Source organism: Strix uralensis, chromosome 13 (assembly GCF_047716275.1).
Source record: "Strix uralensis isolate ZFMK-TIS-50842 chromosome 13, bStrUra1, whole genome shotgun sequence".
In the NCBI taxonomy this organism is placed as follows: domain Eukaryota; kingdom Metazoa; phylum Chordata; class Aves; order Strigiformes; family Strigidae; genus Strix; species Strix uralensis.
The window spans coordinates 15,279,926-15,307,760 of NC_133984.1; the positions used below are offsets into that span (position 1 = coordinate 15,279,926).

General features: G+C 44.6%; 2 protein-coding genes across 2 annotated transcripts in view; both read left to right on the forward strand.

Moving 5' to 3' along the window:
• The first annotated feature begins 528 nt into the window (after positions 1–528).
• PGK1 (phosphoglycerate kinase 1) lies at positions 529–14,675 on the forward strand. The gene is made up of 11 exons (XM_074882663.1): positions 529–679; positions 3,472–3,522; positions 4,646–4,801; positions 4,916–5,060; positions 7,256–7,359; positions 8,089–8,208; positions 10,790–10,904; positions 11,214–11,393; positions 11,955–12,132; positions 12,404–12,502; positions 14,201–14,675. The coding sequence occupies exons 1-11, from the start codon at positions 615–617 to the stop codon at positions 14,239–14,241; spliced, it is 1,254 nt and encodes a 417-aa protein (XP_074738764.1). The 5' UTR covers positions 529–614; the 3' UTR covers positions 14,242–14,675.
• Positions 14,676–17,948: 3,273 nt separating this feature from the next.
• AMOT (angiomotin) overlaps positions 17,949–27,835 on the forward strand; it is a 65,297-nt gene continuing 55,410 nt past the window's right edge. Inside the window, exon 1 of the mRNA XM_074882666.1 lies at positions 17,949–18,060. The gene's annotated coding sequence lies outside the window, so the exon portion shown is untranslated. The remainder of the gene's footprint in view (positions 18,061–27,835) is intronic.

Consider the following 27,835-nt stretch of genomic DNA (forward strand, 5'->3'; position numbering starts at 1 on the left):
TCATGTGGAGGATTCCACCAATTGATACACATTCATCATTTATGGATAATTTATCCTCAAATTAATTCGGATGTTTAGAGGTTGGATTCATTTCAGTGAAATCTGATCAAGTACTTAAGGAGGAAACAAAACACATAGCTGATTATTTCCAAAAGCGGGAAGAATGCTATCACTGTGAGCCAGGCAGGTTTACTTTACCTGCAGGAAGGGCTGTGCTTTCTTCTCCAGAAAAAGCATCTTGTATGGTGCACTTGCAGATTGATTTTTAATTCTACAGTCAAACATCTTTTTAAATCCGTGGCTAGATCTCGAACTGCCTCCCGGGATCCCGCTTCAGGCCGACGCTGTGGGGAACCGCCCCGCGCCCAGCCGCTACAGAGCAGCCACCGGGCCCGGCTGCGTGCGGGACGTGACCGGGCCTCCCGCGGGGGCGGGCACCCTGCCGACGGGCAGGCGCCTCGGCCAGTAGCGACGCGCGGCGGGCAGTGCGGCCCAATCGTTGGCGGGCAGGGGCGGGGCGGGCTGGGTGCCGGCGGGTCTGGCGGTCGCTGCGGCAGAGCGCGGGCGGCGGCGGAGCGGAGCGGAGCGTGGGGTTGGATCAGAGCAAAGCAAACATGTCCCTCTCCAACAAGCTCACCCTTGACAAGGTGGACGTGAAGGGCAAGCGGGTCGTTATGAGGTGAGGAGCTGGGGCCCGCCGCACGGTGAGGGGAGGAGCGGCCCGGCCGCGGCAGTGCCCGGGGCCGCCGCCCCTGGTGCCCTTGTGGCGGGGGCGGCCATCAGCACCGGCCGGGCCCCGCGAGGAGGGCGGGAGGCCGCGGGGGGGGAGTGGGTGCCTTCCGGGGAGGGGGGAGGGTGGAGAGCCGCTCCCGGGCCCCGGTGGGGCCGACCTGCGCCAACCGCCTCGCTGGGTCCGGGCAGGCCGCCCCGGCTGTGGGGCTCGGCGGGCTCCCCGTGGCCTGGGGCGCGGGCGGGTTTCCGCGCAGCTTTCTCCAGACAGCAGTAAAGTCATCTCAGTCCTCCGCAGCTGCTTCTCTGCGCTCGGCAGATCATTTTGTGGGGGGGGTTAGTTTCGGTTTGGTTGGGTTTGTTTTTTTTTTTTCCCCTACGGCAACTGTTGGAAGAGCCCTGTGCATCCTGAATTACCCATCAGAGAACCGTATCTGTTCCCTTGTGAGGGGAGGAGAGTGTACATCCAGGCCTGGCTCAGCTCTGGCGAAGCTGAGGAGGATGGTGCCCAGCGCTGCTCGGGCCCGCTGAGGGGGGGGAGGCGCCGGCGGGCCCGCCCCGCGCACCCCGGGGCTTGAACCGCAGGAACTCTGCCTTGGCAAACTGCACTGCTTGTACATGGATCATCAGGCTGTTTGAGGGGAAAACTGGCCAGCCTACCATGCTTTTATGCGGAAGCACTACAAAAAAAAGCTTATTCCCCAGTTCTCTTTTTCCTTCCTGCAAATCCAGAAAGTGTTGCAATGAAAAAGTGAAAATATGGCTCTGGCCCGCTACCCAAATAAAATAATAATTATGCTTTTTTGCAAGAAGGGTCGAATTGCAGTTATTCAGCATGTCCTGGTGTAAAACCCAAAATAGGAATTCATAGCGTATTTATAAAACCTCAAGGTGTGCTGAAAGTCTGATGTTGGAATTGCTGCCAAATACTGGGCGGTAAGGGCACGGGGGTACATCATGATACCTCCTGCTTGAAATATTCTTTATTTTGGGATTCTGTGTCCAAGGTCACCATTGCGTGACTACCATGTGTCTGTTACCTTGCTGGGGGAGTAGGCAGATACAGAAAAATGGTAACTTCTTTTCCCTGTAGTCTGTGTCAGACCACTTGCTCTTTTTATCTTGTTTCTTTGTTGTCTTATTTTGAAGTAGTTCCCTAGAAATTTGATGACCAGAAGCCAGTCCCCATAATCCGTACTGAAGAAGTTAGGTCAGAATTTGCATGTGCTTCCTAAATCTGGTACAACAAAAGATCTTTTTATCTCTCTAACAACTGATTATTTTTTTTTCTGACTGTTTTTTCCTTTTCTGAGTTTTGTTACAGAGAACAGCTTGCATTAGCGGAGGATGGGTTAGCCAGCTCTTGGTCTCTGATAGTTAATGCACGTGTCTGTCTTTGCAATTCTGTGACCGGCTACTAAAACTGAGTGAAACGGCAGATGACGTGCCAATCTGCATCTCATTTCCCTGAAGAGAGAGTCGCCATGTGCTCACAGTACTATTAAAATTGATACCTCTCTTTTTCTTCTCATATTCATCATAGTTTTGGCATATTCATAACCTGCTTATCTTCCAGTCCTAATGCTGAAACTTCAAGAGAAGTTGGGAATGGGGAGGAGAGAGGGTTCAAGGGGAGCTCAGATTTCAGTTGTCTGCAGTGGGGAAGAAGAGTGAGCTGGGTCTTTCTTTTGTAGCTCTGATGGCTCTGTAAAGCGAGCTCTTCTTCTGTTCTCTCATTTTAAAATAATAGCACGGTAATGGTGCTTTTCCTTCCCCTTTGTCGAATTAGTCCGCTGTACTGTGGAGCTGCCAGTTCAATTTCTTTCTGCTCAGCTACTCCTGTTTTGCTGGCAGCTTTTTTCATTCTGTTGCTCATGCTGAGCAGGTTGCAAGACAATTCAAGCAACTTGCAGAATTTTATTCTTTAATATAGATACAGAATAATGAAGGCTGAACTGTAACACCGTATTTCACTTTCCTTGTTGTGATACGTTGTTACAGTCGGTTAGATGTTCCCTTTGTAGCTCTGTGAGTAATTCCTGCCTTCGCCATTACGCAACCCAGCTTCCTGCTGCTGCTAGTCAGCACATGGGCACAAGGTATGCTGGTGAGAAATGGCTGAGGAAACTCCTCCATTCCATCCCTTCATCTGGCACCGGTGGGGAAGTTACCTCTGGATCCATGTCAGGTCTCCCACTGGGAATGTGATAAGCCACAGCACTCGGCTGCGGAGAGATTAGAGCTGCCACTAACAGAAATTCGAAGTTGTAGGCAATAACTGGACAGCTTCCTTGAGCCTGCCTCTTGCTATGGTAGTCCAACCAAGTATTTTAGAGGCCTCGTTAGGGAACGCAATGTCACTTTTCATTATTCGCTTCCTTTCCCTTGGAAGCTCCATCAGTGATCTGAGAGCGTGTTGTTTAATGAAAAGGTTGTGGGGAGCTTGTTCAATCTCAGTTTTATTTCCTGCTTCAGCATCATTGCTACTGCAGTGGTGAGTATTAGGATGTATTGGTGGCATAGCTTTACTAAGTCATTCTAGCAGATGTTTGTTCTCTGTGTTCTATTATTACAAGCAAAAATGGCTAATGACATACTGATTTCAAAACAGAACTGTAAAAGACAGAGCTAAACATCTTGCTCCAATTGTAACATTGCTTTTCTAACCAGTGCCTTTACTGGCAGGTTCTTTCACTCTTTGTAAAAGAAATTTGTTATTTAATTTTATTTCTGGTTTTTTAGGGTTGACTTCAATGTTCCAATGAAGGATCACAAAATAACCAACAATCAAAGGTGAGCCATAATTTCTATCCCAAATGGAAGCCCCAAAGTCTGTTTTCTTTCTGACTTTTGTCCAGTTTTCTGTTAGCAGTACCTGGAATGCTACCACAATTAAGCTGTCATTGCTTGTACCAGAATATTAAAGGTGTCTCAGAGAAGGTCCGACAATTGTTAATTAAAACCCCTGCAGCTGTTAGCAAACTACACTAACTACAAGGCTTCTCACCGTAGCTGCTGTGGAAAGTATATAAAAAAAGTCTCTTAATTTACAGATCCTAAACTTCATTCTTTAAATACGGTTAAGTGTTATGACCATTTCACTACCACATCCCTTTGGCTGTGTGTGAAAACTTGCTGTATTTATTTGTTGGTAGTATCCAGAAGACTTTCTGCCTCCTGCAGTTGTGTTAACTTGTTGGTTTATGTTAGAATAATTGTTCTAGTGCAGCATACAAATCACAGGATTTAGAAACAGTGATATCAAATGTCTTCTCTTGCTTGTGTGACACTTGCAGGCAAATGCCAGTTTTGTTCACAGTATGCTCACTGCTCAGCATCCCCACCATTTATTGGTTCAGGATCACAGACTAAACCAGGAAGCCTGGTCATGTTCAGGTGTGTCCTGGCATTTCTTAGCTACAAGCAATCAACAGAATTTAGATGACAAAATGCATTTCACTTCTGTGTCCTGTGTTGCATGGAAGATAACAGTGAAACATATGGAAACATGCTGGGACAGAGAATTTTGTTGATGCTTTCTGAACTGTGCTTCAGAGTTGTCACAGTCCCTAGGAGAAGAGTAGGTTGGGTTGGCTCCACAGGGAAAGCTGTGCTCTGTGGGGTTAGTCTCCTAGATGTGCTAGCCAGAATAGGTTGCTAAGGAGCCCAGTGTCCCTAAGGAGACTTACTGGTGGTCATGCCCTGCTGTCTTCTGATGAGAGGTAGGCTGAACTGTGGGAATGCCAGAGGTAGGATGGACTTCTTCAGTAATTGTTCTGCCCAGCTCTTGTGCTCCCTTTATTTTGTCATTTTTGAGGGACATCTCCCAGGGCTCTTGTGTAAGTGGTCACTAAGTCTGCTTGCCTGGTAAACTCTACTTGAATCCTTTTTAATTTGTTCTTCTCTGCCATTACAGAATCAAGGCAGCTGTTCCTACCATCAAGCACTGCTTGGATCATGGAGCCAAGTCAGTGGTTTTGATGAGTCACCTGGGTCGCCCAGATGGTGTTCCCATGCCTGAGAAGTTCTCCTTGGCCCCAGTAGCTGTGGAGCTTAAAGCGCTCATGGGCAGGTGAAGTAGAAGAGCGATCCGGATGCATCAGGCCTCTCTGTCAGTGGACCTGGATGCCTTCCTTTGTGAAAGGGTTTCACCGGTGGGATGACAGTGTGTCTCTTGTGTTTGCAGGGAGGTCTTATTCCTGAAGGATTGTGTTGGTCCTGAGGTGGAGAAGGCCTGTGCTAATCCTGCAGCTGGCTCCATCATCCTGCTAGAGAACCTCCGATTCCACGTAGAAGAAGAAGGGAAAGGAAAGGATGCTTCAGGGAACAAGGTGAAACTTCAAGTCTAGCTTTTGCGCATGCCTGCTCTGGTCTTCCTAACCTTGTTTGCTGCAGAGTGGCAGGGAGTCAGCAGTCTGTTCAAAATGCTGTTTATGAATTTGCTCTCAGAAGGATGTCAAAGATCTTTAGTTCAACGTGTCTGATCATTTGTAACATGCTGCGCAAAAACTTGAGTCAAATGCATTGGAGTTTCCAAGATGAAACAGCTTAAGTGGAAGGCTATAGATGACTGCCAAAGGTGGTCTAGTCTGTAAAAGAAGGAAAAATGAGCAAAATAGGGCTGTGCAGGAAATTGGTTGCTGCTTATTACACTTTATTTTGGGATATCTAAAACAAAAAACAAGGTTTGTGGGAGATGGTTTGTGCCATTGGGGTCATAAGAATGATGCTGCTTTCGTGGTTATCTGGCTAATGTTTTAATATAACGTTTAAACATTCTGCAGCATAGGGATTATCAAACCGTTTTATAAGCTTGTCTGCTCTTAAAAGTAGTCATGTAGAACCAGGCTGCCTTGCACCTCTGACATTTTCTTGAAGGTCAGGAAGAATGCTTGCTCCAGACAGCTGCTTTTCTTAGCGATGGTGACCCCGTTGACTTTATGCAGGCCTTGGCTCCTTTCAGATTCAGTGTGTGGAGCGGAATGCTGACCTCGTGTGGTGCCCTTTATGGGCTGACACAAGACTCCGGTAGCTTAGAAAAATAGCCCAGAGAACCAGTAAGATTTTGAAGATGCCAATGAGAAATTGAGCAAGTCTGGAATTATTTGCTATTAGAACTGTGTGCCACTGAAAGCCAGTATGGTGGCAGGAAGAAGAGTGGGGCAAGAGTTTAATTTGCTGTGGGAAACAGTCCCTTGGTTTTGCGCATTTCTGTAACTCTCAGATTGCTGAGCTGGGTGTACGCATATGGAAGGGTGCGCTGCAGTTGAGCACAACAGGAGAGGTGCTGTTGACAGACCTGCTTCTTGTCGTAATGGAGGTGAAAGCCAGTGCTTTGGAAATAGTGATGCAATACAGGACTGCACATTACTAGCTGGTGCTTAGAAATTGTGCCTTTACAAAGCAGATCAAGTGGTAGTGGTTCCTTCCTTCAGAGCCACTTGTGTTCTGCTTACAGATGTTACTGGTTTTAACAGGAACACTTAATTTCTTTGTGTAAAGCCAGGCAATTTACCAAGCAAAGGAGCAGTTGACAGCATTGTTCTCTAATCTGTGTAGTCCATTTGGCTTGTCTTCTGCTCAGGCTGTGTGGATGAAAGGGCTCTAACCTGTGCTGAACCCATCTGCCATGTCCTAGAGTACCTTCCTGCTGTCGTCCCCGTGGTGTTACAGCTGGGTGCTGGCAGAGCCCTCACTTGGGATGGTGAGCTGACAAAGCAGAAAGGCACTTGGAATGGTGATCACCTCACTGCCAGTCTGAGCTGTTCTTAAGAGCAAGTGGTGGTAAACCAGGTCTGAGCAGTCACTTGCTGTCAAAGCAAGCTCTGCTGTCTTTCCATGGTGGGAAAGAAAACTGAGCCATCCCATGAGGATTTCGTAGGATGCTTGGAGGATGGAGAAAAAGCCTTTTAACAGAAATGCATCTGTCCTTGCCTACTACATGCTAAGCTTATCTCCAGCTTTCCTCTGTTGGCTGCTTTAACTGTGGCCTGTTTTAGTGTGTGGGCTACTTGTAAGTTAATCCTCAGTGCAGTTGCTAAAGCAGTCCTTCAGGAGCTCATCCTTTTACCCATGGCACTTGGAGGCCACACTTTCTTAGTTCAGTAAACAAGTGTGAGTTTGTCTTATCTCAGCGTTACTTTGTCTCTGCACACCCTTTCTGTGTTACCTGTGTTCACAGCACAAAACTGGAAATCTGTCGGAGGGAGACTGAAAGGTTGGTAGTGCTTCAGATCATTCCTGCTCTGTTGATAGACTAGAAACTTGGAAGTGGGAGCAGTCCTCATGCCTGTAATAGCAGTCAGGGAGTTTAACGTGAAGTTTAAACCGCTTAAACCTTTTTGTGGCTCCTACTGGACTGGGAAAGAGCATAAGAAATAGAGACTGACAGGATGAACTGATGAGTTTCTCCAGCTGACCTTTCTTTGCTTTGGGTTTACAAGTCAAATTGCTGACTTTGACTTTAGTTTCAGAATCAACTCTGTGTGCCTGAATAGCACAAACTTGTCATTTTTTCTCTTTTTAGATCAAGGCTGAACCTGCAAAAGTGGAGGCTTTCAGAGCCTCTCTTTCTAAACTGGGAGATGTCTATGTCAATGATGCGTTTGGAACTGCCCACCGAGCTCACAGGTGTGTATCCATCTTCCTTTCACAGGCAGAACTGCAGAATGATGTCTGCCATGGAAACACATACAGCTTTGCCCCAATGAGTTTTAACTTCCTTTTGGGCTTATCCCATTATCATTTTGGTGTGTTTGTTCCCAAGTAATGGATTTAGTGGAGGTAGTTGTCAGTACTGTATGCTCTTCAAGTTTGCCACTGGGAACAGGGGACAGCTGAAACTTTTAAGACTTGGATTGACTTTTTAGCCTTTGAAGATAGAAAAATTACTTGCTTAGGACTTGTATAAATTGTCCTGCAGCTACAGGAGACCTCCTTTCCAAAAGATTAATAGCTCCAGATTGATTATTGTCATGGAGTTGTGTTTAGATCTGTGTACTTGCAAGCTCTAGTGGTCCGCTTTGAGCTTGATTTCATAATCCAATGCTGCTATTGGAGGAAGACATCTCTGCTCTTGCTATGCTTATTTATCCCTCAGTGTTTTGGATCACTAGTTAACTCTGTAAATGTCTTGCATATCAATATGTCTGTGCAAAAACAATCTCATAAATTAAGTGTGTCCATCCATCTTATCAAACTAGGAAAACAAAAACCTCGTATTTGTTTTCATTGCAGGTAGTAGCTATTCTTATTGCTGCAGCTGACTAAACGATTAGCTTTGTAATGCTGTGAGACACAGGGGTGTTTGGACCTGTACTGATAGAAAAATTTTCCTTTCCTCACTCTTTTATTCTACAGCTCCATGGTAGGCGTCAATCTGCCTCAGAAGGCTGCTGGCTTCCTGATGAAGAAAGAACTGGATTATTTTGCTAAGGCCCTAGAGAGTCCGGAGAGACCCTTCTTAGCAATTCTTGGAGGGTAAGACTCAAGAACATACCGATTCCATATTTCTCTTTTAACTCCTCTGTAAGAAATGAAAATTTATTTTGGCTTGGTTCAAACAAGTGCTTTCCTTTTAACACTACCTACAGTTCAGATTTGTAGCTAAATCCTGAGATCTCTGCAAGATGTGGATTAGAGAGGAATTAACTGACCATGTCTGCTCCTGTGATGATAGTATCAAGGTCTGCTCATTGTATTTCCTGACCTCTTACATTCCCCAAATTGAGATAGTCCACAGCAGATTGTTGTACAGATGAACCAGAAGAGCTGTTAGATACACATGATGGCCCTGAAACTGTCAGTGACCTTTCCTCCACAGTTCAGAGTACAAGCATCCTGCAGGCTCAGCACTGTGTAAATTGACACGATCTGTCATTATGCAATGGTGACCTGCTGTAGCTGAATGGGCCTCCCTCTTCCACAGCAGCTAGCGTGCAAAGAAACTTGATGGTGCAAAACCAAGTGACTGTTTCTGTGTAGAAATAGGTTCCCATTGCTGCCAATTTCGTCACGTGTGCACCCACTTCAGCACTGTAGTTCTATGACAGTGTATTTCAGTTCATCAGGTGAAATAAATACTTTATAAGTAACACAAAGCTGGGACACCATAACCTTGATGTGTTCTTGATAGAAGTATGTGGCTTATTCTTGCTCTTTGCACCCATAAATATGTTTTTTAAGAAGTGTAGTATTCAGTTCTCACATAAAGTTTTAAACTTCTGTGACCTTAGTTACAACCTTGGTTATACTGAACAATGCTTTTAATGCTTTTTAAATTCTTATTAGTACCTTTCCAAGATTTACAGCTGCAGGTGACCCACCAATAAGTGCTATACACTCCTCATTGCCTTTGGAATTTGCAGGCATATCACCAAGGGAAAGTTTATTAGTTACCTTATCAGATGTTTAAGTTAGATCAGCAGCTAGGAAGGCCAAAATGTTAAAATGTCAGGCCTGTTAATAAAGTCTGGAAGTGGTGTAAATCCAGTGGGAACAAAATAACCTTTTTTTGAGAGGTGTATAACAAGGGTGATAAGCATGACCCAGTCTAGGAGCTTGATGCTGAACTGATTGTGTGGCCAACTGCATCTTAGTCACAGGAGGAGCTCTGAGAGCAGTTCAGAGCCAGACATACCTTTAGCTGTTGGAAAGCACCACCATTCCACTGGTGATGCAGCTGGTTCTGAGATGGGACAGCAGATTGAGCAACTCCTGCTCAATTATACCAGAGGGAAGTCACACTTGGAAGTTGCATGTGGTCCAGCTGCAGGTTTGTTACTGCTTATATATAACAAAATCGGGCCTAGAAGATGAACTGAGAACAACTGTACTAACAAATAAAGTGGAAATGAAATGTGTTGGCAAGGAAAGACCATGTGCAGGGAAGTAATTCAGTGCCAGGAACAGGGTATGTGCAAAGGAAAGAAACAAGTACCTAATTCGCCTTCACATCTCTTAGCCTGGAACTGCACATGGCAAGATGGGCCCTGAGGGGTTTTGCTGTGGCTCTCTTCCATCCCATCAACGCTTCTTTACCAGTTCAGTTCCCACAGTGTAGCAACACTAACAACTTCATGGCTTAAACTGGGGTTGGTGGCTGGTTCAAACCAGAGCCCTCCATGGTCACTAAGGTTGGATTTGTAGAGGCACTACCTGTTTCTTATGGTTAGGTCTGAAACTGTTTTATTAATGAAGTTCATATCATTATCCCTGTTTTAGAGGTGCGGAAACTACTAAAGCAATAAGAGGAAATGGTCTTGTCTAATGTCACCAAGCAGGGCATGCTCAAACTAAGACTATAATGCAAGTCTCCCAAGTGCCAGCCTAGGTTTAGCTCAGGGTTGTTTCTAAGGTCTTTTATGAAGCTTTCTTTTAGATAACAAAAATTCCATACATGGCATTTAAGAGGGAAGACAGGAGACTTGTGCCTATTTACTGCCTCCTCTGCCATTCCTGTATGAAGAAATTTTGGTATTGTTCCGTTATCATTTGGTTCTCGTGCCAAAAGCAGTCGTCTGCTTTTGGGCAGGGCAGTTCTGCATCACAGATCATTGTGATGGGTTGAAGCTGTACTGTGAGTGTGATGGAGCGCCAGGCCTGGACAGCTTACAGGAGCTGGACGTGGGGTGGCTGGTGCAGAGGATCCAGGGTTGGACAGTGGTTGTGAATGGCAGTGCTCTCATCTCTGCCTTGCTGGGCGCTCAGGGGAAGGCAGGCTCTAAAGTGCCAAATGGGGTTTATATTTAAATAGGAAAAAAAAATGGAGGGCTGAATAATGCTTTTGTAAGTTGATGTTTCATGCTGACCTGCTAAATTGCCACATTCCCTTTCTACCCACTCCCAACAACTCCTTTGTTGAATCATCCTCTGAGAGTGGCCTTGACATGCCACAGTCACAATATTGCCATTACTGAATAGCAGTTGATTCGATCCAAGAAGTCCTTGTGAGGCTTCATGCTGTCCTAGGTAAAGATTACTAGAGAGTAAATTCTGTCTGAGGAATTTGGGGCAGTGGCTACATTATTCATTCTTTTTCCTTCTCTCTCTCTCTCTCCAGAGCCAAAGTTCAGGATAAGATCCAGCTGATCAGTAACATGTTGGATAAGGTCAATGAGATGATCATTGGTGGTGGAATGGCGTTCACCTTCCTCAAAGTGATCAACAACATGGAGGTATGAAAGAGCAATTCTGTGTCTGCTCCTGGTGAGGAATATGGTCAGAACGCCCCTTATATATTCTGGTATTGAGAACTGGCTATCTCCACTCTCTGCAAGAGTAGGGAGCACTGGGAAGTTACTTGACAATCACTTTGCAAAAATTGGATTACTGTCTATGTCTAGCTAGGTCTGTCTAGCTTCAAGAAGACAGTCTTTCCAGAATTGCTGTCCAAACAGTTTGGCTTGACTGCTGCTACTCTCTTCTGTGATGACCAGTAGCTAAGCAAACATGTCTCTCTTGCTTTTCCCAAATAATTTCTCTAGATTGGCAACTCTCTGTTTGATGAAGAGGGATCAAAAATTGTCAAGGACCTGATGACGAAGGCAGAGAAGAACGGTGTGAAGATTACTCTGCCTGTTGACTTCATCACTGCAGACAAATTTGATGAGCATGCACAGACTGGGGAAGCCACAGTGGCTTCAGGCATTCCTGCTGGCTGGATGGTAGGTTTTAATAGATGAGGGACTAAACCAAGTAGCAGACAGCAGTGAGGTGGGAAGGACACCTCTTAAAGGAGTACAAAGAATAATTGTGATCCTTTGCAAAGGTTTCTGAAGGCAGTTAAGCTGTGTAGAGTGTGTTGGTTTAATGAAATTGAAGCTGTGCTGTTTGTCCTGAATTTTTAAGTCTAAAGTAGCTTTTGTGAGATATGGATTAAAACAGCAAAATTCTTCTAAAACCTTCAGATCTGAATGGAGTAGAAATCCCTTTCATTTGACTGGAATTTAAGCAGAGTTGGCAAAAGTTTCTAACCAAGGCTTCAAGCATCTGACATTGATTTAAAAATGACTTATTTGTACTAGGAAGATAAATACACCAGACTCTACCCTGCTGCAGCAGCTGCTGGCAAATCTTTCTATTCCTCAGTATTCAGTGCATACAGAGAAACTCTTGTTTTGTATCCAGGGGTGAGGGGGAAGCTTCTGAGCATCCCAGCTAGACATTGGTGATTTGAGATGAGGGTCGGCAGTAAGTATATCTGTGACTTCTCTTACTTGTCTTAGGGCTTGGACTGCGGCCCTGAAAGTGTGAAGAAGTTTGTTGAAGTGGTGGGAAGGGCCAAGCAAATTGTGTGGAATGGTCCAGTTGGTGTCTTTGAGTGGGACAAGTTTGCCAAAGGAACCAAAGCCCTGATGGACAAAGTAGTAGAAGTAACTGGAAAGGGCAGCATCACCATTATTGGTAAGTAGTTGTATGTGCATGTTCTTGTCTTTCTAAATGTAGGAAGGAAGCTTCTGCTTGCCAATACCATATTTAAAATACTTGTCAACTTGGGGTTTTTTTCCTCATGTTTTCATCTGTCCTTCAGCTTGGAGATAGGGCTTTAAAAACTGCTGCATTTAAAAATTGCTGAGTATTAGGGAGAAGGACCAGCCCATAGCAAGGCTATGGTCCTTAAGCTGAACAAAATCTGAATTTCTTGTGTCTCTCACTGATTTTGTTTGTACTACAGGTGGTGGAGACACAGCCACTTGCTGTGCAAAGTGGAACACCGAGGATAAAGTTAGCCATGTCAGCACAGGAGGTGGTGCCAGCCTGGAACTGCTGGAGGGTAACTTGTTTTATCTTAACTTGTTTGAGTAAATTGGGTGGTTCGGGGTGCTCCACCATGTGTTGATATTCAAGAAAGCACAATAGAGTGAATGTCTTTTCTGTTCCATCACGTGGAGTTGCATGTAGGTTTTGAGCAATGAGCTGCTCATTGCTGCTCTTCTATAGGCCTCCTAGAGGAAGGGAGGAAAGAAAATGGAGTATTCTTGCAAACAGCACAGTCTGCCACTCCCAGAAAGCAAAAATGCTGGAATAGAAAATAAAATGGCCTTGAGAGCGGGCTGTCTTTTGTAGATGATCCCCTGAGACATGCTAACCAGACTGTTTAAAATGCCCAGTTTCTGTTAGGGAAATCTCATTAGAATAGTCTCGAATTTTTGCCAGAAGTCTCCTTTTCAGTGCATTGTTTGAAATTCCCTGGTTTTGGGGAGCCCTCTAGTGATCACTTACAAACCTGCATGAGGGTACTTGGAATTCAAAATGATGAGAATTTACAGGATTCTTCTAATGAGTTACATTGTTCTCTAAATGAGTTTTCATTTCCTCTGGTAATTAGCTGTTTCCCAATATGTGTAAATTATCTAATGCTGTCAACTTCGCTGTAGAAGAGAAACTGCAATAAACTGCATTGCAGCTGTTAGTTTCCAGCAGTTATATGCGAGACAGAGCTTTTGTTTCTGTTGCCTAGGGAGTGATGGTAAAGGGAAAGAATGCAGATGGCTAGAAGGAAACACTGTGCAACCGATTTATTCAGAAAGACAAACTTGTCTAAGTTTTGGCCCAAAATGTGGGTTTGTGTGTGTGATCTTTTAAATGTAACGGAAGTCTAGCTAATTAGAAAAGCTTCTGAAGATTTAAAAAAAAAAAAAAGGGCAAAGAAACCAACCCAAAACCCCAGCAAACTAGAAAGTTGTGAACAGTGTTAAAATTCAGTACTGCCACACAGCTTGAGCATTAGAAGGTAGATTTTCTGAAAAAAGGCAAAACCAGCATGGTCTCTCTTCATTACTAAAGTAGGACAAAAAGCTAAAAATGCTTTAGAAAACTTGCACTTTAATAATCCAGGCCCTCATACTCAGCGATGAACATATTCCTTGTTTCCATCAGATGGAATGAAGCATGTAAATATCTAGACCTGGGTGTTTTAGTCCCACTAAAAGACTTGAGACTTGTTAAGAGGCTTTGTTTCTTAATTCATTCTTAAAATTTCCACCACACACTCCAAAATTCTATTTACATGCCACTAGGGATTGAAGAAAGTATGCAGCAACTCCCTAGATCCAATCAAAAATCTGTTTGCCATCAAACTTAATGGAAAAAGATCTTAGGTGTTTGGATCTGACCCTACAGAGACTTGGATAGAAATTTACCATTATTAATTGAGAATTGATGAGACTGGTATGTTAAGAATCTGTCTGCTGACACAGGAGTGCAGCTGTGCTCTGGATATTCACTACAGCCCTAAAAGGTATTTACTGTGTGGAAGTTTAAATGTAACCCGTATGCCTTGAGAGCCACAGTTGTCAATGGAAGTGTACGGAGAGCCAGGCTCTTCCATTTTTAACCTACAATTTCTGATGTGTTTTGGTGGTTGGGGTTTTTTTTAAATATGTTTAAATGTTGCAGTTGCAAGTGTAAAGGTTAGTTTTTTAAGGGCAGAGAGGGATCCTTAACTTTACTGCTATTTTTTAACTAACAGGTAAGGTTCTTCCTGGCGTGGATGCCTTGAGCAACGTGTAGAGAACAGAGTATCGCCCCACTTCCTGGTCCTGTGCACAGCCCCTGAGATTCAACACTTCAGCGCTTCTGTATTTCAGCTCTGCAATAGGCAGATCACAGAATGTAAACCGAAACTGGACAGGGTTTGAGGATGACAGCAGAGATATTTTACGACTGCAGTTTACATGATGTGGATTTGTCCACTGTTACCCCACTTGAATTAACATAGTGAATTTAAACTGTTGTTGTGAATTTAGAGTGTATATATTTATATTTTGCCTTTTCAAAGAGATAATCCCTGTTAGACATGTCTGTTTCTCAGAAAGGAGTGCACCGTTCAGCTTCAATGTTCTTAGCAGGCATTTTCATCACTTGATACGGTTCAGAAACAAGAGGGGACTCCAGTTTTTTGGAGGCTGATTGTAATAGCTGCTGAATAAACATATTTAAAGTGCTCCCAGTTTGTATATGGTCCTTCTTTGATATTTTTAGAATGGTCTGCATTAAAATATCTTCTTCCTAGCATCACAAGTCAGTGATATTTTTCCTTTTTGCACTAATTATATTATTTGTAAATATCCTTTTATTTTTGTCCAATGGATCTATAAGCACCCAGTCATCATCAAAGTGAACTTTGGTAAGGAAGTAAATTGTAACAGATCTGCTGCTACGTTAAAACTTCCTTGCCGTCAGGTAATTAAGATGAAATTTTGAATGTGCAAATCTAGTAAAAGAAGTGCAAATTCAAGTGTTTCTCATCTAGAGAACTCGCTTTATATAGGCAACTAATGTATCTAATTTGAGTATAGGGGCAATTTTGAAAACAGGCGGGTAAAAACAGTCGCAGGCAAATGTAACTGCACTGCGACTTTGCTCAAGTTTGAGGTCCCAGCATAGTAAAACCACACAGTTGGACAGTTAGGTTTGGGTGTGTGACTAAAGCACGTTGCAGAACTGCAAGTCCTGTCAGTGAGGACCACCAACATGGTGCAAATGTATGAAGTTGGGATTTCCATTTTGACTGTTATGCGTTGGCTCCTCTGCTCACTGCAGGACCCAGATGTGAGCACAGGGTGGCTCTAAACCAAACCCAGGACTATTCCAAACTCAGATTGGCTTCTGAGCATCCAAAAGTATGTTTTAGATTATGTTAGCAGCCACGGCTCTGTTCATAAGAACTGTAAGAAGATGCAGGGATCCAGCTGAGCTGTTTGTGTATCTTCCTGCTTGATCAGAGAAAAGTGAGTGATGTAAAGCAGCAATTGCCTGGTTTTTATTCCTAGTGAAGTCTCAGCAGTATTGTTAGGGTGCTTCCCAGGAGGTTTTGTGTGGCCCGAATAGTATAAAGCAGCCACGACGAGCCATGGAGAGAACTCTGAGATAAGCAGTAAGCCACAAGACAGAGTATGCTTTTAAATTAATTTGTATGTATGTACATAACATTACCAAAACAAAGTGAACGCATGTGTTATAAACAGACACAGCCTATTTGCCAAATTTTACTCAGTCACGGTGGGATGCAAATTAAAACCCAATAACGCTGAAGTGTGTATAAAGCTGTGTATGAAATACATACTCATTACATTTTAAAGCTAAAAGTGACTATTGCAAAGAAAAAAGCTAGAAATAATGCAAATGACTGCAGTGCTGTGGTTTTCTCCTCCTCCTCCCCTCCTTTGTAAATCTCCCAAGCATTGTCTGATTACGCATGAATGATGCAGATTTTTGCTAGGATTGCTTTCTCGCTGTTCCTCATGTTTTCCAGGCAGGGGTGCAGACCTCCGACAGCTGCAGTAGCAAGGCAAAGAAAGGAGTGAGCTTGTCAACCACAAAAAGACTATGGATTTTGGAAATCCAGTACTACAAAAACAAACATTCCACCATGTTTTATAACAGATCATTCTTGTCTGGCTCCGGCAAACAAGGCCTTGTGACAGCACGGCCCATTTTAGTGTCACTCTTATACCCCTGTGTTGCTGGATTCCCATGGAGCAATAACAGATTTTCCCTCCATAGCTCCTTTCTTGATGTTTACAGTGAGAGGTTGGTGTGTGGCCGCTACCTCTGCTGGGTTTTTTCCCCTCTTCATCAAAAGCAACAAAACAAAGCTATCTGTAATCAAATATGGCAAGGAGTAGTAATGCTCCATGAGTCTCTGCTTGAAAGCATTTTTCCACCTGACTTTGGATGCTTGCTACTCACATCTCTAAAATGTCCTTTTGTTTCTACATGGCTTGTTTTAACTACTGCAATGTTCAGGTCTGTGTGCGTGACATAGCAAACCTTGTACAGCAAGGCCAGAGAGATATGCAGCTTTATGGCTTGTAAAGATGAATGAAACATCTCAACATGAGACTGCAGGAGCTGTACACTTGATGACCAGCAGCTGATTACTTGAGTGACAGTTCCCAGAATTTTTTTTTAAGCTTTGCCTATTAATATTTTTTAGCACCTGGCTATTGCAGTGATAAAATATTCTTAAGTCATTAGAGGTTCCTTCTCTCACTAAATTTTACATCCTCTGGAGTCACACCGGTCTTCCTACATTATTTTGGCATGTGTTCTGACAACTTTTCTAGACATGAATCTTTGACAGTCTTGCTTTTACATTTTTATTGCTTTTGTTGGGAGTGTTTCTGGGGCAAGGAATGTTGCTAGTTAGAAACATTGTGGAAGAGACATTAGAAGACAAAGCTATCATGGCTCAAGCTATGATGAAGGTAATAGATTTAGCACATAAGTGGGCCAATAATAGAAACCAGGTGAAATAAAAAGTGAAAAGCTTAAATCTTCATGGCTGAGATTGTAAAACATTTCAACATGGAAGACTTTAAATTTGTTGTCAACAAAATAAGATCCTCTTAGGCTGAAATATGTGACCTCTCATACTGGTGTCTCCCTGCATAATTTACAATCTACTGTTAACTGCAGGTGGTAGAGATAGAGTTTCTGTGTTGTAAAATGTGCAACCAATGGTACTTGAAAAAGTTAATTGTAAAAATGGCAATCACCCTGTAGGACTGGTGACTTGGCAGCCAAGTGAGGGGACATCAGCCCTGATGTGGCAGAGAGGGCCCAGGACATCCTTAACAGTTGTAGATCTGGCTGACCAAGAGGCCAGCTGTGGCAAACATATCTTTCTAGCCGCTAAAACATCAAAACTTTGCTACAGCTCTGCCTTTCCAAGGAACAGGGCCTCCTATAGGCAGCGGCCATTTTGTGAGTGACACTATGATGGTGGTGAAAGCATCCCTCTCCCTTGGAGGGAAGGATGGATATCTTCGTCCTCTCTTTTTCAGTGTGTTCCCCTGGACGCCTGCTGCCTTGGTGTGCCTCACAGCCCGGCCGGTGTTTCACAGAGGACTTTAGTGCTTTCAGCCCCCAGGTGCCTGTGTGTCCCAAGCCTGCTGGTGAGGAGCTGCCTCCATGGGGCACCGGCCCGGGCCGCCTCTCCCTCCGCCGGCCATGACGTGGAAACCTAAAGGAGGCTACAGTGCAGCTCCCTTCCGACCCAGGGCCGCGCTGCGACGCTTGTGTTCCCGCTCAGCACTCGGGCGGTGAGGCCAGGCGAGACGGGCCGGCAGCTCCCGCCGGCGGGCGGGCGTGAGGCGGTGGCGGGGCGGGAGGACTACACTTCCCGGCCGCCTTTGCAGGCGCTGGCCCAGCGGGGGATGCCGGGTGCCGTAGTTGCAGCCGCCTGGTGAAAGTTAATAACTGAATCTGGGGTAGGCACTTCCCAGAGCTCCTCGGTGTCTCTCATTGCCATGCCGGCTTTGTCACCTCGGAGGAAAGAGGAGCAAGATGGATGAGCGGGCGGCCGCTGGGGCAGGCGCCCGCGGGGTAAGGAGCGGGTGTGGAGGGGGGGGAAGGGGGGGCTCGGGCCGCCGCTGCGAGGCTGGCTGTGTGAGGAGAGGGCGGCTGGCTGCTGCCCCGCCGGGCCCCCGCGGCGAGGAGGGGGCCGCGGCTGCCCTGCCCGGGCGGGATGCCGGGCTCGGGGGCAGGTGCAGCGGCGAGCGTCGCGGGGGTTTCTCCCCCCCCCCCCCCCCCGGCGGGGCGGGTGAGGCGGGGGCGCGCAGCGCCGGCTCCCGCCTAACGGCCGCGGTAGCCCCGGCCCTGCCCTCGGCGCCCCGCTCCTGTCCGCGCCCCCCGCCTCCAGCCTGAGGTAAATGCCGGCCCGTCCCCCGCGCTGCCCCCTCCTCGCACCTCCCGGGACGAGGCTGCACGGCCCCGCGGCTCCCCCGGGGTGGGGGTGGGGGGGTCCCCCCTTAGAGCCCGGGAAAGGGGCTCCCGTGTCTCTCTCCCCTGCTCTCAGGGAAACCATCTCCTTCCCCGGTCGAGGTGCGCGGGTGTGGGGCAGTTCCGTGGCTCAGCCCGCAGCCCCCGGCATCGCGTCCAGTGTTTGGGGGTCGCCGCAGGCACCCCCGGTGGTCTCGGGCAAGTCTTGTCATGGGCAAGTGGCGAGGCAAGGAGAAGGCTGTGAGGGCTTGCAATGGGAACTGTTTGATGTGTGTGGCAGTGGGGACAGAGGAGTCGGTGCGAAGGAGAGAGCAGAGCTGTGCTGCCCATTCCCAGGTCCATTTTGAAGTCCAGGTAAGGCAAGGGGATGTTTTGCTACCCACTGTCCTGCAGAGGAGATCCAGGGCCTCTGCCTCTGCCCAGCTGCAAGAGATGGTGCCTGCTCTGCCCTCCTCTTCCCTCCAGAGTCCCCATCCCTGCCAGCCCCAAACACCCACCTGAGCTGATCTGCATCAGCCCAAACTCTGAGTTAAGCAGAAGTGACTCCAAATCCTCCTGCTTTGATCTCTGAGAGAACAAAATGCCAATCTAAGAGTGATAATCCCTACAGAGTTAAAAGCTTTGTGTTTGCATCCTTGCCTGGCAGAGTGGGGATCCCACCAGCCCCTTGAGGCTCTGGGTTTAGCCATCCCTGCTACTACTTCATGGTCTGCCCTCAGGTTGAAAGATTATGCCTTTCATTAGCAGACTGATTCAGGTAGGCCCATAAATACTCATTTATGTGACATTTACCACATGGTCAAAGCAGAAGTACAAATCCTGTCTGTCTCAATTCTGGGATACTTTCTGAGGAAGGTGAGGGCTGGAAGGCCAAATCTTTAGTGTGAGGGAGCTGTGGTGGACACAGGATCTTGGGTGATCTCAAACACCCATTGCTTTTGCTTGAAGCTGTAAATAGCCAAGAACTGACTGAATTGCCAGCATACAGTAGGGTAGCCCCAGCACTTCCATCATGCAGGCTCCTGGGGGGCTGTTCTGACTTCTCACAACATACAGGCCCAAACTCTGGGCCTTGGCATCCTTGCCTGGAATCTCCCATTGTGAGATGCATAAAGAAGATCCCAATTCAATTTTCAGTATGTCACCTCTGATAATGATCCTTAATTCAGCCCTAATGCAATATAAAATAGCAAATTCCATTTTAGTTCACTTTTCATTTTTATTCTGCTGTTTAATGATAATTTTTCATTAAGCATCTAATCCTGTCTTAGCATTTCTCATCAGTAAAGCTCAAGGTGCTTTACAAAAGAGGTAAAAATATGACTATTCCAATTAGCCTTATTAAGACGTGGGTTTTGGGCAGCTTCTGCAGATAATATAGGTCATAAATAATTAAGAGTACAATCTAATGATAAGAAATCCCCAGTTGTAAACCAAACTGCCATACTGAAGAAGCCAGTCTTCAAAGGCACGGCCTCGTAACCTAATCTCCCTGATGAGGAGAGTATCCCATTAACCCACAAATCTTCTCTCTCCCAACGTGTCTGCCCCAACAGCAGGTACTTTCATGTGCCTGTGCAGGACCCAAGGGAGGGAGAGCGTCAGGGAGTTTCAGTGACCAAAAGCAGTTTGGAGAGTGTTCTCCTATTAAAGTCCCTTATCTTGTCATTTGAATAAGGTCCCATGTTTGGAGGCTTACCAAAATGTACAGCCCGAACGGAGCAAGGTTAGGAGTAGAACTGATTTAGTTTTTTAGTTACTGGAAATTAGAAGCATTGCTCAAAATGGAGTCTAGAAGATACAAAGAAGGTTGTGGCCTGGATCCAGTTCATACATGACCTAAATAGAATTCTGACCCCAAAACTTGCTGTGAGCACCTTGTCAAATTTCATCAAAGTTGGATATGAACTTTCATGTTTGGAAGTTTAGGCTCTAGATTGCTAGTGCTAAACTGGGTCTGTGTATCCTGACACCTGTGTGTTGCCACTGGAAGCTGACTATCTCAGGACCGCTGTTTATCTACATAATTCAGCAGTAGGGCTACATGGATGAAATCCTTGTTCTCATTCCAAATACCTGTTGTCACATATTACTTATTCTGTGGGAATGTTTTTGCTCCGATTTGTGGTTATGCAGTGTTTAGCGATGACCTAATTCCATGTTCTCATTAAGCAGAGAAATTTCTGAGTTAGGCTTTATAGTTCACCTTCTCAGTAAGTAAATCATTGGTCCATAACACTGCTTACCAGCAGTACTGTCACGTTAGCCCGATGTTTTATGAGGGATCATGAGGCTGGTGAGGGCACTTTGAAGCATGTGTATCTACAACAGCTTCTCACACTTCACCATTGTAATGTTTAACTTAGCTCAGAGTAAATGTAGACCATCTTGTTGATGAAAATGCCTGAATCTGATGACCTATAGCAGCTTTCTTACCACTAAAGAAACTGCACCTCTGTTAGTTTGGTGTTGGGTAATTTCCTTGAAAGTTGGCGATATACAAGCAGCTACAAATAAAGCTGAAAAATGCCAGATTGCCTTTCAGACCATCTCTTGATGAGGCTTAATCTTGGCCATGGAATGCTGGTTTAATTTTCAAATGTAACTCAAAGGGATGTTGGTTGCAAGTTACATTAAAATGAGTCCCTAAGTCCCTTAGGGTCTTGGAGAGACCTATATCTTGTTCTCTCTGTGCCGTAATTTCTTCATTTCTATTGTGTTAAACTGTAATTCAGTCTCATATGCTGGAAGCTTTGACTAGTAAGGCATGACTGGAGCTCTGAGTAATGCTCGTGGTACCAGAAAGGTACTACAAATGACAGAAGGGAACCTACAGAAATAAGGAAGCAGGGAATGCAGACATTTTGAGCAGCAGAAGGAGGGAGGGTGAGAACAGAAGAAAGGGGGGAGGGACAAAGGAATGAAAAATACAGAAGAAAAAGCAGGAAGAAAACTAAACCACCACCATTCTAGGTGACAGTCAGTGTGGTGTGGGCAAGGCTTTGCACTTGAACCAGGTTTCCCTAAGAACATTATCATGTGCCACTTATGGGAGGGAGGAGGAGGGAAGAGGGTTCCTGGAGAAGTGCATATCCACACAATGAAGTCTTTGGTTTCTTCCCTTGCACATTTGTAGAGCGCTCACGTCTTTCCCTTACCCCAGGAGACATTCCCATTTCCTTTCATTTACCAGTGTTTGGAAGGCGGAAGGAGATGAGGCACTGTTGGGTTCCCTTATTAACTTAATCTGTGGGAAGCCCTACATAAATCATTGAATTTCCTAGTCTTGATAGAACGAGATATTTGTACAGTGAAGTCAAACAGAAGATCGAGGTTCCTGCACGGGGAGGCTTTGACGCTGTTCCAGTCCTGTGCCTGTGACTCTTAACATGTGCATTTCTTTGAAGTCTGAAGCTTAGGAGTCTGCATTAATGATCAAGGGACAGAGCTGAATACAGAATTTGTACAGTACGAAGGTAAAGGTGTGGGTATGAATGTGGGAAGAGAATATTTAAGAGCAGTCTGGCATATATAGTTAGTAATATTAAAAAAAAAGTAATCATGTTAATTTCCTATTGTTACTCAAGTTCTCAAGGCTTTTAGCATCTTCTCATTCCTTGTAGATCAGTGATCTCTTGCTGGGTCCTGTCGTGTCCAAAATACTAACTTCTCTGAAAAGGAGAAGACTTCAGGTTTGAAATCTTTTGTCCTTTTGTGCAATGGGAAACTTGCTCCGATCTGTTACGCAGGAATCTCTGTTCCTCATGCAGTGTCTTAGAGCACTGTGCTTGGCATTTGGCTGTCACTCTGTCCCACTCAGCCAAGTGTCGGTGATCCTGGAATGCTTAAAAAGTTCCTTGGGACTCTCTGCAGATGTGAAGCTCTTCTGAAGTTGAGATTTGTCAGGAGCAGAATGCATTAGAACAATTATTTCTGACTTTGGCTTACGACTATGTTAAAACTCACTTATTTTTACCACTGTGTTTGTTCCTTTTAGGGCTTGTAGCTATTTCTGTAATTCAGAAGCTGCTGTTCTCATTTTTTGCTCCATAAAGTAAAATAGTCAAAGTAAAATGCTGTGTATCTTGCTACACTTAATATACAGATATCTACTGACTGAAACAGTGAAATACACCCTGGGTTTCAATTTCTGACCTGCTATTTTAACTGCTTTTTCCAGAACTCCACCGTAATTGCTGCTTTTTCTTGATTGAGCAGCAAATCAGTTCCCCTCTAAGCCCCAGGATTACCAAAATTCAGATTTTTCTGAAGAAACAAAGGTCAGATTTTCAAGACTCGCCTTATATGTAGGGATCTTATGAAGCAGATTCTAAGGTGGGTTTTATGTCCTAACATATATGGAGTTGCTTTCAAAATACTGGCCAGTTGCTTTCAGAGTACCGGCCCTAAGCACCAGGGAATTTGCAGTCTTGCTCTGGGTGTATCCCATGTGATGGAGGGGTACAGACCTACCACAGGGCGTTGGGAGCACTGGGCCCTCCCTCACGGGTACCGCTCACGCTCCCACAGCCTTTAGTTCAGCTGTGGCTGCACTCTCCACCTGATCAGAGGGTTGACTGTGCCCTTCAAGTTGAAAAACTGGGGACCCCAGGCCCTTCCATGTGGATGACTGTGGGACCCCTTTCTCCAACCTAATGTTGCTGTTGTAAACTGAATCTCTTCAGCATCCCAAATACTTTGAAGCCATCCTCATTAACAGGTTCCCGAGTGCCTTGCAGGCATTGAAAGGGAGGGACGGCAGGTCCAGCCCCAGCAATGCCGGGCTGAGCTGGGGCAGTGGCTCCGAGCTTGGCAGCCGTTCTCCAGTGATGGCTTTACTCTGGCTCAAACAGATAGGGCTGCATTATGAAGTCTATGTATTTTTTTTTTAATACACTGAATTTCTTTATGTATTTAATACCATAGTGTAAATTAATATTTATGGAGGTGCCTGAGGTCTTTGGATCATATGTGTCATATACAGCTCTGATCCAAAGCCCACTGTAGCCCAGAAGAAAAACCCCACCTCTGACATTGTTCTCCCCTCTTGCCCCCATGGAATGAAAAAAGACAAATTATTTTAAGCAGTTCAACATGTACTGAGCTTTAGTTTGTTAGCTAAGAAAGAGTATAATGTCCTTCCAGGACTATGTTCAAAACTAAAGAACAAAAAGCTACCTTGAAAAATGGCCATTGGGAAGCAGACCGGCAAAAGCCAAGAAACTTGAGCTCTTTGCTAATGAATACTCTGTCCTTAACTCACATTGTCTCTTTTGTTTCCCACACTTTCATGAGCTGCACATGGATTCAATTTGCCAGTCTTTAACCCTTCTTACTGATGCCTGATCTGAGCATAGTTTGGAACCTGGGACAGCTGTCACTTAGGTGCTTGGCTTTGTTTTTATTTTTTTCCTCCTGATCTGTTTGTCCCTGTGCAGTCTCTGGCTCAGATGCGGTAAAGTAATCCACAAGGGGTGTGGAAAAGGCTTGGGTGCGTGCTGGGGAGAGGGAGTCAAAGCTTTTCCAGCTTCCTGGCAAAGGGTGTAACAAAGACGGGTCTGGAAAGCAGGTTTGCTTTGATTAAAACGTAGTAGCATTTCCACTGTGATTACCGGAGGGGAAGATGTTGGTGCTGTGCTAGGACTTTTTTAAGAAGAGCTCTTTTTCTTGGCATAGTTCTACAATTGATGGAAAGTCAGGGTGGAGCCAAGGGATTTGGCATCATGGGAACTTCTCACACCAGCTTGTCTTTGTGCTACAGCACAGCAGAAGTGCTTTCTGCAGAGGGAAGCATTAAACATCAGATGTTTATTTGCGACAGTGAAATTTCTTCCAGTGAATGATTGCCCATAGTAAATATACTTCTTATAATGACTGTATTGTTTCCAAAAACGTAAGTAGCTCCTAGAGTTGCTGTTTGCTAAATTGATAGGGATCTAATTAATCATCCGTTTAAAACAAAAAAAGGCATTCCATGTAAAAAAACATAATGCATTTTCATTCCTCATTTTGTCTCTAGATAACTATTGAACAAAGATCACCAGCAGAGAGTGCTGGTGCTCTTCCAGAATGCGGCAGCCACTTCTGAAATTGATTGTAAAATCTAATCTGACTTTGTTCCATAATTCTATTTTTAGTTTTTCATGTCTCTGAAAAATGTTAATCAATTATCTGTAACTTGATATCTTGCTGTCTCTAATTATCAATCTTTTTGTAGCTTACTACAGGAGAACATCATTTTTAGGAGTACAACTATGTGCTCAGAAAAATTATAATTGCCACTTTTTGAAGCAATTATTTAACAGAACTTCATATATTGACGTTTTTTGTACATAACATTCTGTCTTCTTTAGTTTCATGTTCAAAATAATCTGTTTATTCAGTACAGCTTCTATGTAGTAGGGGAAGATGACCCTGCTCCTACAATTAGTAGAGCTCTGTCATCTATATGGTGCTCATTCTTTCACTGAGACCATACTTTAACCTTCCCAAGCAATGGAAGGTTGTTTCCAGCCAGAGATTGCTTTTGGTTGGGCCTCTTTCAGTTCTCAGTTTTGAGTCTGCTTTTGACATCAATATTAAAAATGAATTGCAAAAGCTTTAAATCAAAAAGCACCCCCTCTCCCCTGTCTCCACAGTAATTATCAATATAGTTGCACCATTATAAGTCCTGGAGGCTTTGAAGAGGTTAGGCTTTTTGGTTTCAAATCAGGTGTGGTTTTCTCCTCTTAATCTTTATGGTCATTGAAATATCAGGATTATCAAGTCTGTTTTTTGCTGCAGAACCTGCCGTGCATCTCACTCTCCTGTGATTTCATACATTCTTTAGTCATTGAGAGCAAACAAAGACTGTGTTGAAGTGCAGGGCCTCCATGCCTTACTCTTACAGTTCACTCTGATCTAAGGACTCTGGAAGTGGAGGGAGTCTTTTAATTAATTTCAGCAGATTTTGAAGGGACATCTCTTTTTAAAGAGTCATGGGAGGCAAGAGTGCAGAGAAACGAGGGAGATGGTCAACTTTTCGTACGTTAAGGTTGTTAACATACAGTAGACATCGGTTAAAGGCTTACAGGTCCTTCTTTGGGAGAAGAATAGTGTCTTGTAAGGAAATTCCTTTGTCCAGACTAACCCTGCTGTTGTTATTTTGCCAAAACTACATTTAAGTCTGGGGGACTGGGGTGTGAATGTGTTTAGAGCCAAGCTGAAACATGTAATTTGTTTTTCTGTAGTTGTCAGTTGTTTATCACTCTTCTGGTTACAGAGCTTTCTTCTGAAATTCTGCATAAAAAGGGACCAAGGTTCAGCAGTTAGAATAATTCTCTTTACAGGTGGTACCTGATCCATCAACTCACGGGTGACACATCACTGCTGACCTCTATATCGCGTTTCACTGTGTAAGCTGTTCCTTTTCTCCCCCATCCTGCGTAGACCCTTTCCTCACCCAAGGAACCACGCTGAACTTGAGTTACACTCCATTAGAGGTACCATCCAAACTGACGTACTTTTAAAAATCTTCACACGCCATAACATACAAAACCTTAGATGAGCAGGAGCCATGTTACAGTGTAAATCACAATATAGACAGGACACGAAGTTGGCTATGCCAACTTGGGTAAGTCTCTGTAGCAGTTACTTTTCTCCCAGAAGTTATGTGGTCCTAAAAGTTTTATTATATAGAATTGGTAGAATAATAAACTTGTGTAGAAAGACACAGCAATTACTTAGTGAAGGATAGAGGAATACATGCTACATAACTATTCCTGCTCTTGTGTTTTGAAAGGTAGCATTTTTCTAGTGATTCTGCACATGTCAGGTTTCATGGTAGTAATTTCTGGTGTTGTTGGTCTGTGAATACCTGTCGTTACCATCTGTTGGTGAATGATAACTGGTTTTACATGTAATTCATGCCTCAATCTCATCTCTGTCAGATTGGTTTTGTTTCTCTTCAGAAGTCATAGTTGGTCTCCAGCTGTACCCAATGGCAGGACCTGAGGGAGCCTGTCAGGGTTTGTTATAGCTCGGGGCTGCATATAGCAGCAACATCAAATCCTCTAAATACAACTTAAAACTGGCCATGACAACCCTGAAGGCCCTGGGTGCTGTCCAACCTGGTGATAAAATGACAGAAAAAGCTGCAGTGCTGTACGTCCAAGTTCATCGTACGTGCAGGCAGCAAGGCAGGTTCTGTGGCCTGTGACTCTGAGACTCTCCAAATCTAGACTGCAACTCCCAGCATAACTTTGGACAAACCACTTAACCCTCCTGTACCTTGGTGCCTTCTTCACACGTTTTTTGTGATTCTTAGACAGTTTTGAAGTCTTCTAATCTTGTTTTGATCTGTATCCCCTAATGTATTTGTTCACTTACATCCTTTTCTTCAATGAATGTATCTGTCAAACTGACTTTGGCTTCTGTAGCAAGAAACGTAATCTCCCTTTTCAGAATTACCTATTCCTTGCTCCTGCTCACCTAGTAAACTTGGCCTTAGCTCCTCTTCTTCATCTTTTTTGCTAATGCTTGCATTACTTACTGTTTGTTTACTGTAGGGCCATTATTTCACCCAACAGCATATTTACAGACTAGGCAAAGAACCCCCCCGCTTTGGTGGTGGTGGGGATGTACTGTCTGGTCCTAAGAACTAAATGGCACTTCTGAGCACTGTTAACAGTTTATTTTTATGTGCAAGAAGAAAAGCTCTGTTAAACTGGCCCAAGATCAGAGATCCACGGAAATTAATTTACACCCCTCTCAGCTGCACTGAATGGTGGATGCAGGACTGAGCGGTGATTTCTCTCTGTACATGAGGGATAATATTAGCAGCTTCCTGAGCTCCAGCTGCTGTGGACAAAGGACGGCAGAGTTACAGCGATTCCTGGAGGGAGGAACTTTAAGATGGAGGAATTTTAAAGAATGTGAAGGACAACCTCTTAAAAAATTGTAGGTGGAGCAATTCCAGGTCATCAAAACACTTTGTAAGCCCAAGATTTATTTTCCTACTTTGAACTAGTTGCTGTTGTGGCATTTATCTTTTATGCTTTTTAACACATCTACTGTGACCTTTGTGTGATTGCATAAATTGGCCTGAGTATGCTGGAACAGTTATTAGGAACCCCTTTCTTGTGTTGTTTCCTGAATTCCCACATTGTGGCGTGATGTGTGTATGGAAACTGCTTGCTTCCTCCGCTGGCAGCCGTTCAGATGTGTGCTGGAGCTCCTGAGGAATGGGCTGGGCCGGGAGCTGGGTGAAGGGAGGATGCAGGGGAAGAATATTTTAAGGAAGAGAATGTGGATTTCATGCATCTTTGTTCTTTTCCAGTTCCAATAAAGCTGTTATCTCCAATTGTGTGGGTTAAACATGAGCAGTGCTAGTGCTCTGTAG

What these genes read in the sequence shown, in the direction of transcription:
- PGK1 (XM_074882663.1), top strand. Translation starts at nt 615, where the DNA reads ATGTCCCTCTCCAACAAGCTCACCCTTGACAAGGTGGACGTGAAGGGC. An exon ending in AAAATAACCAACAATCAAAG is followed by an intron (nt 3,523 to 4,645) that starts GTGAGCCATAAT and finishes CTGCCATTACAG; the next exon opens with AATCAAGGCAGCTGTTCCTA. An exon ending in ACTGCCCACCGAGCTCACAG is followed by an intron (nt 7,360 to 8,088) that starts GTGTGTATCCAT and finishes TTTATTCTACAG; the next exon opens with CTCCATGGTAGGCGTCAATC.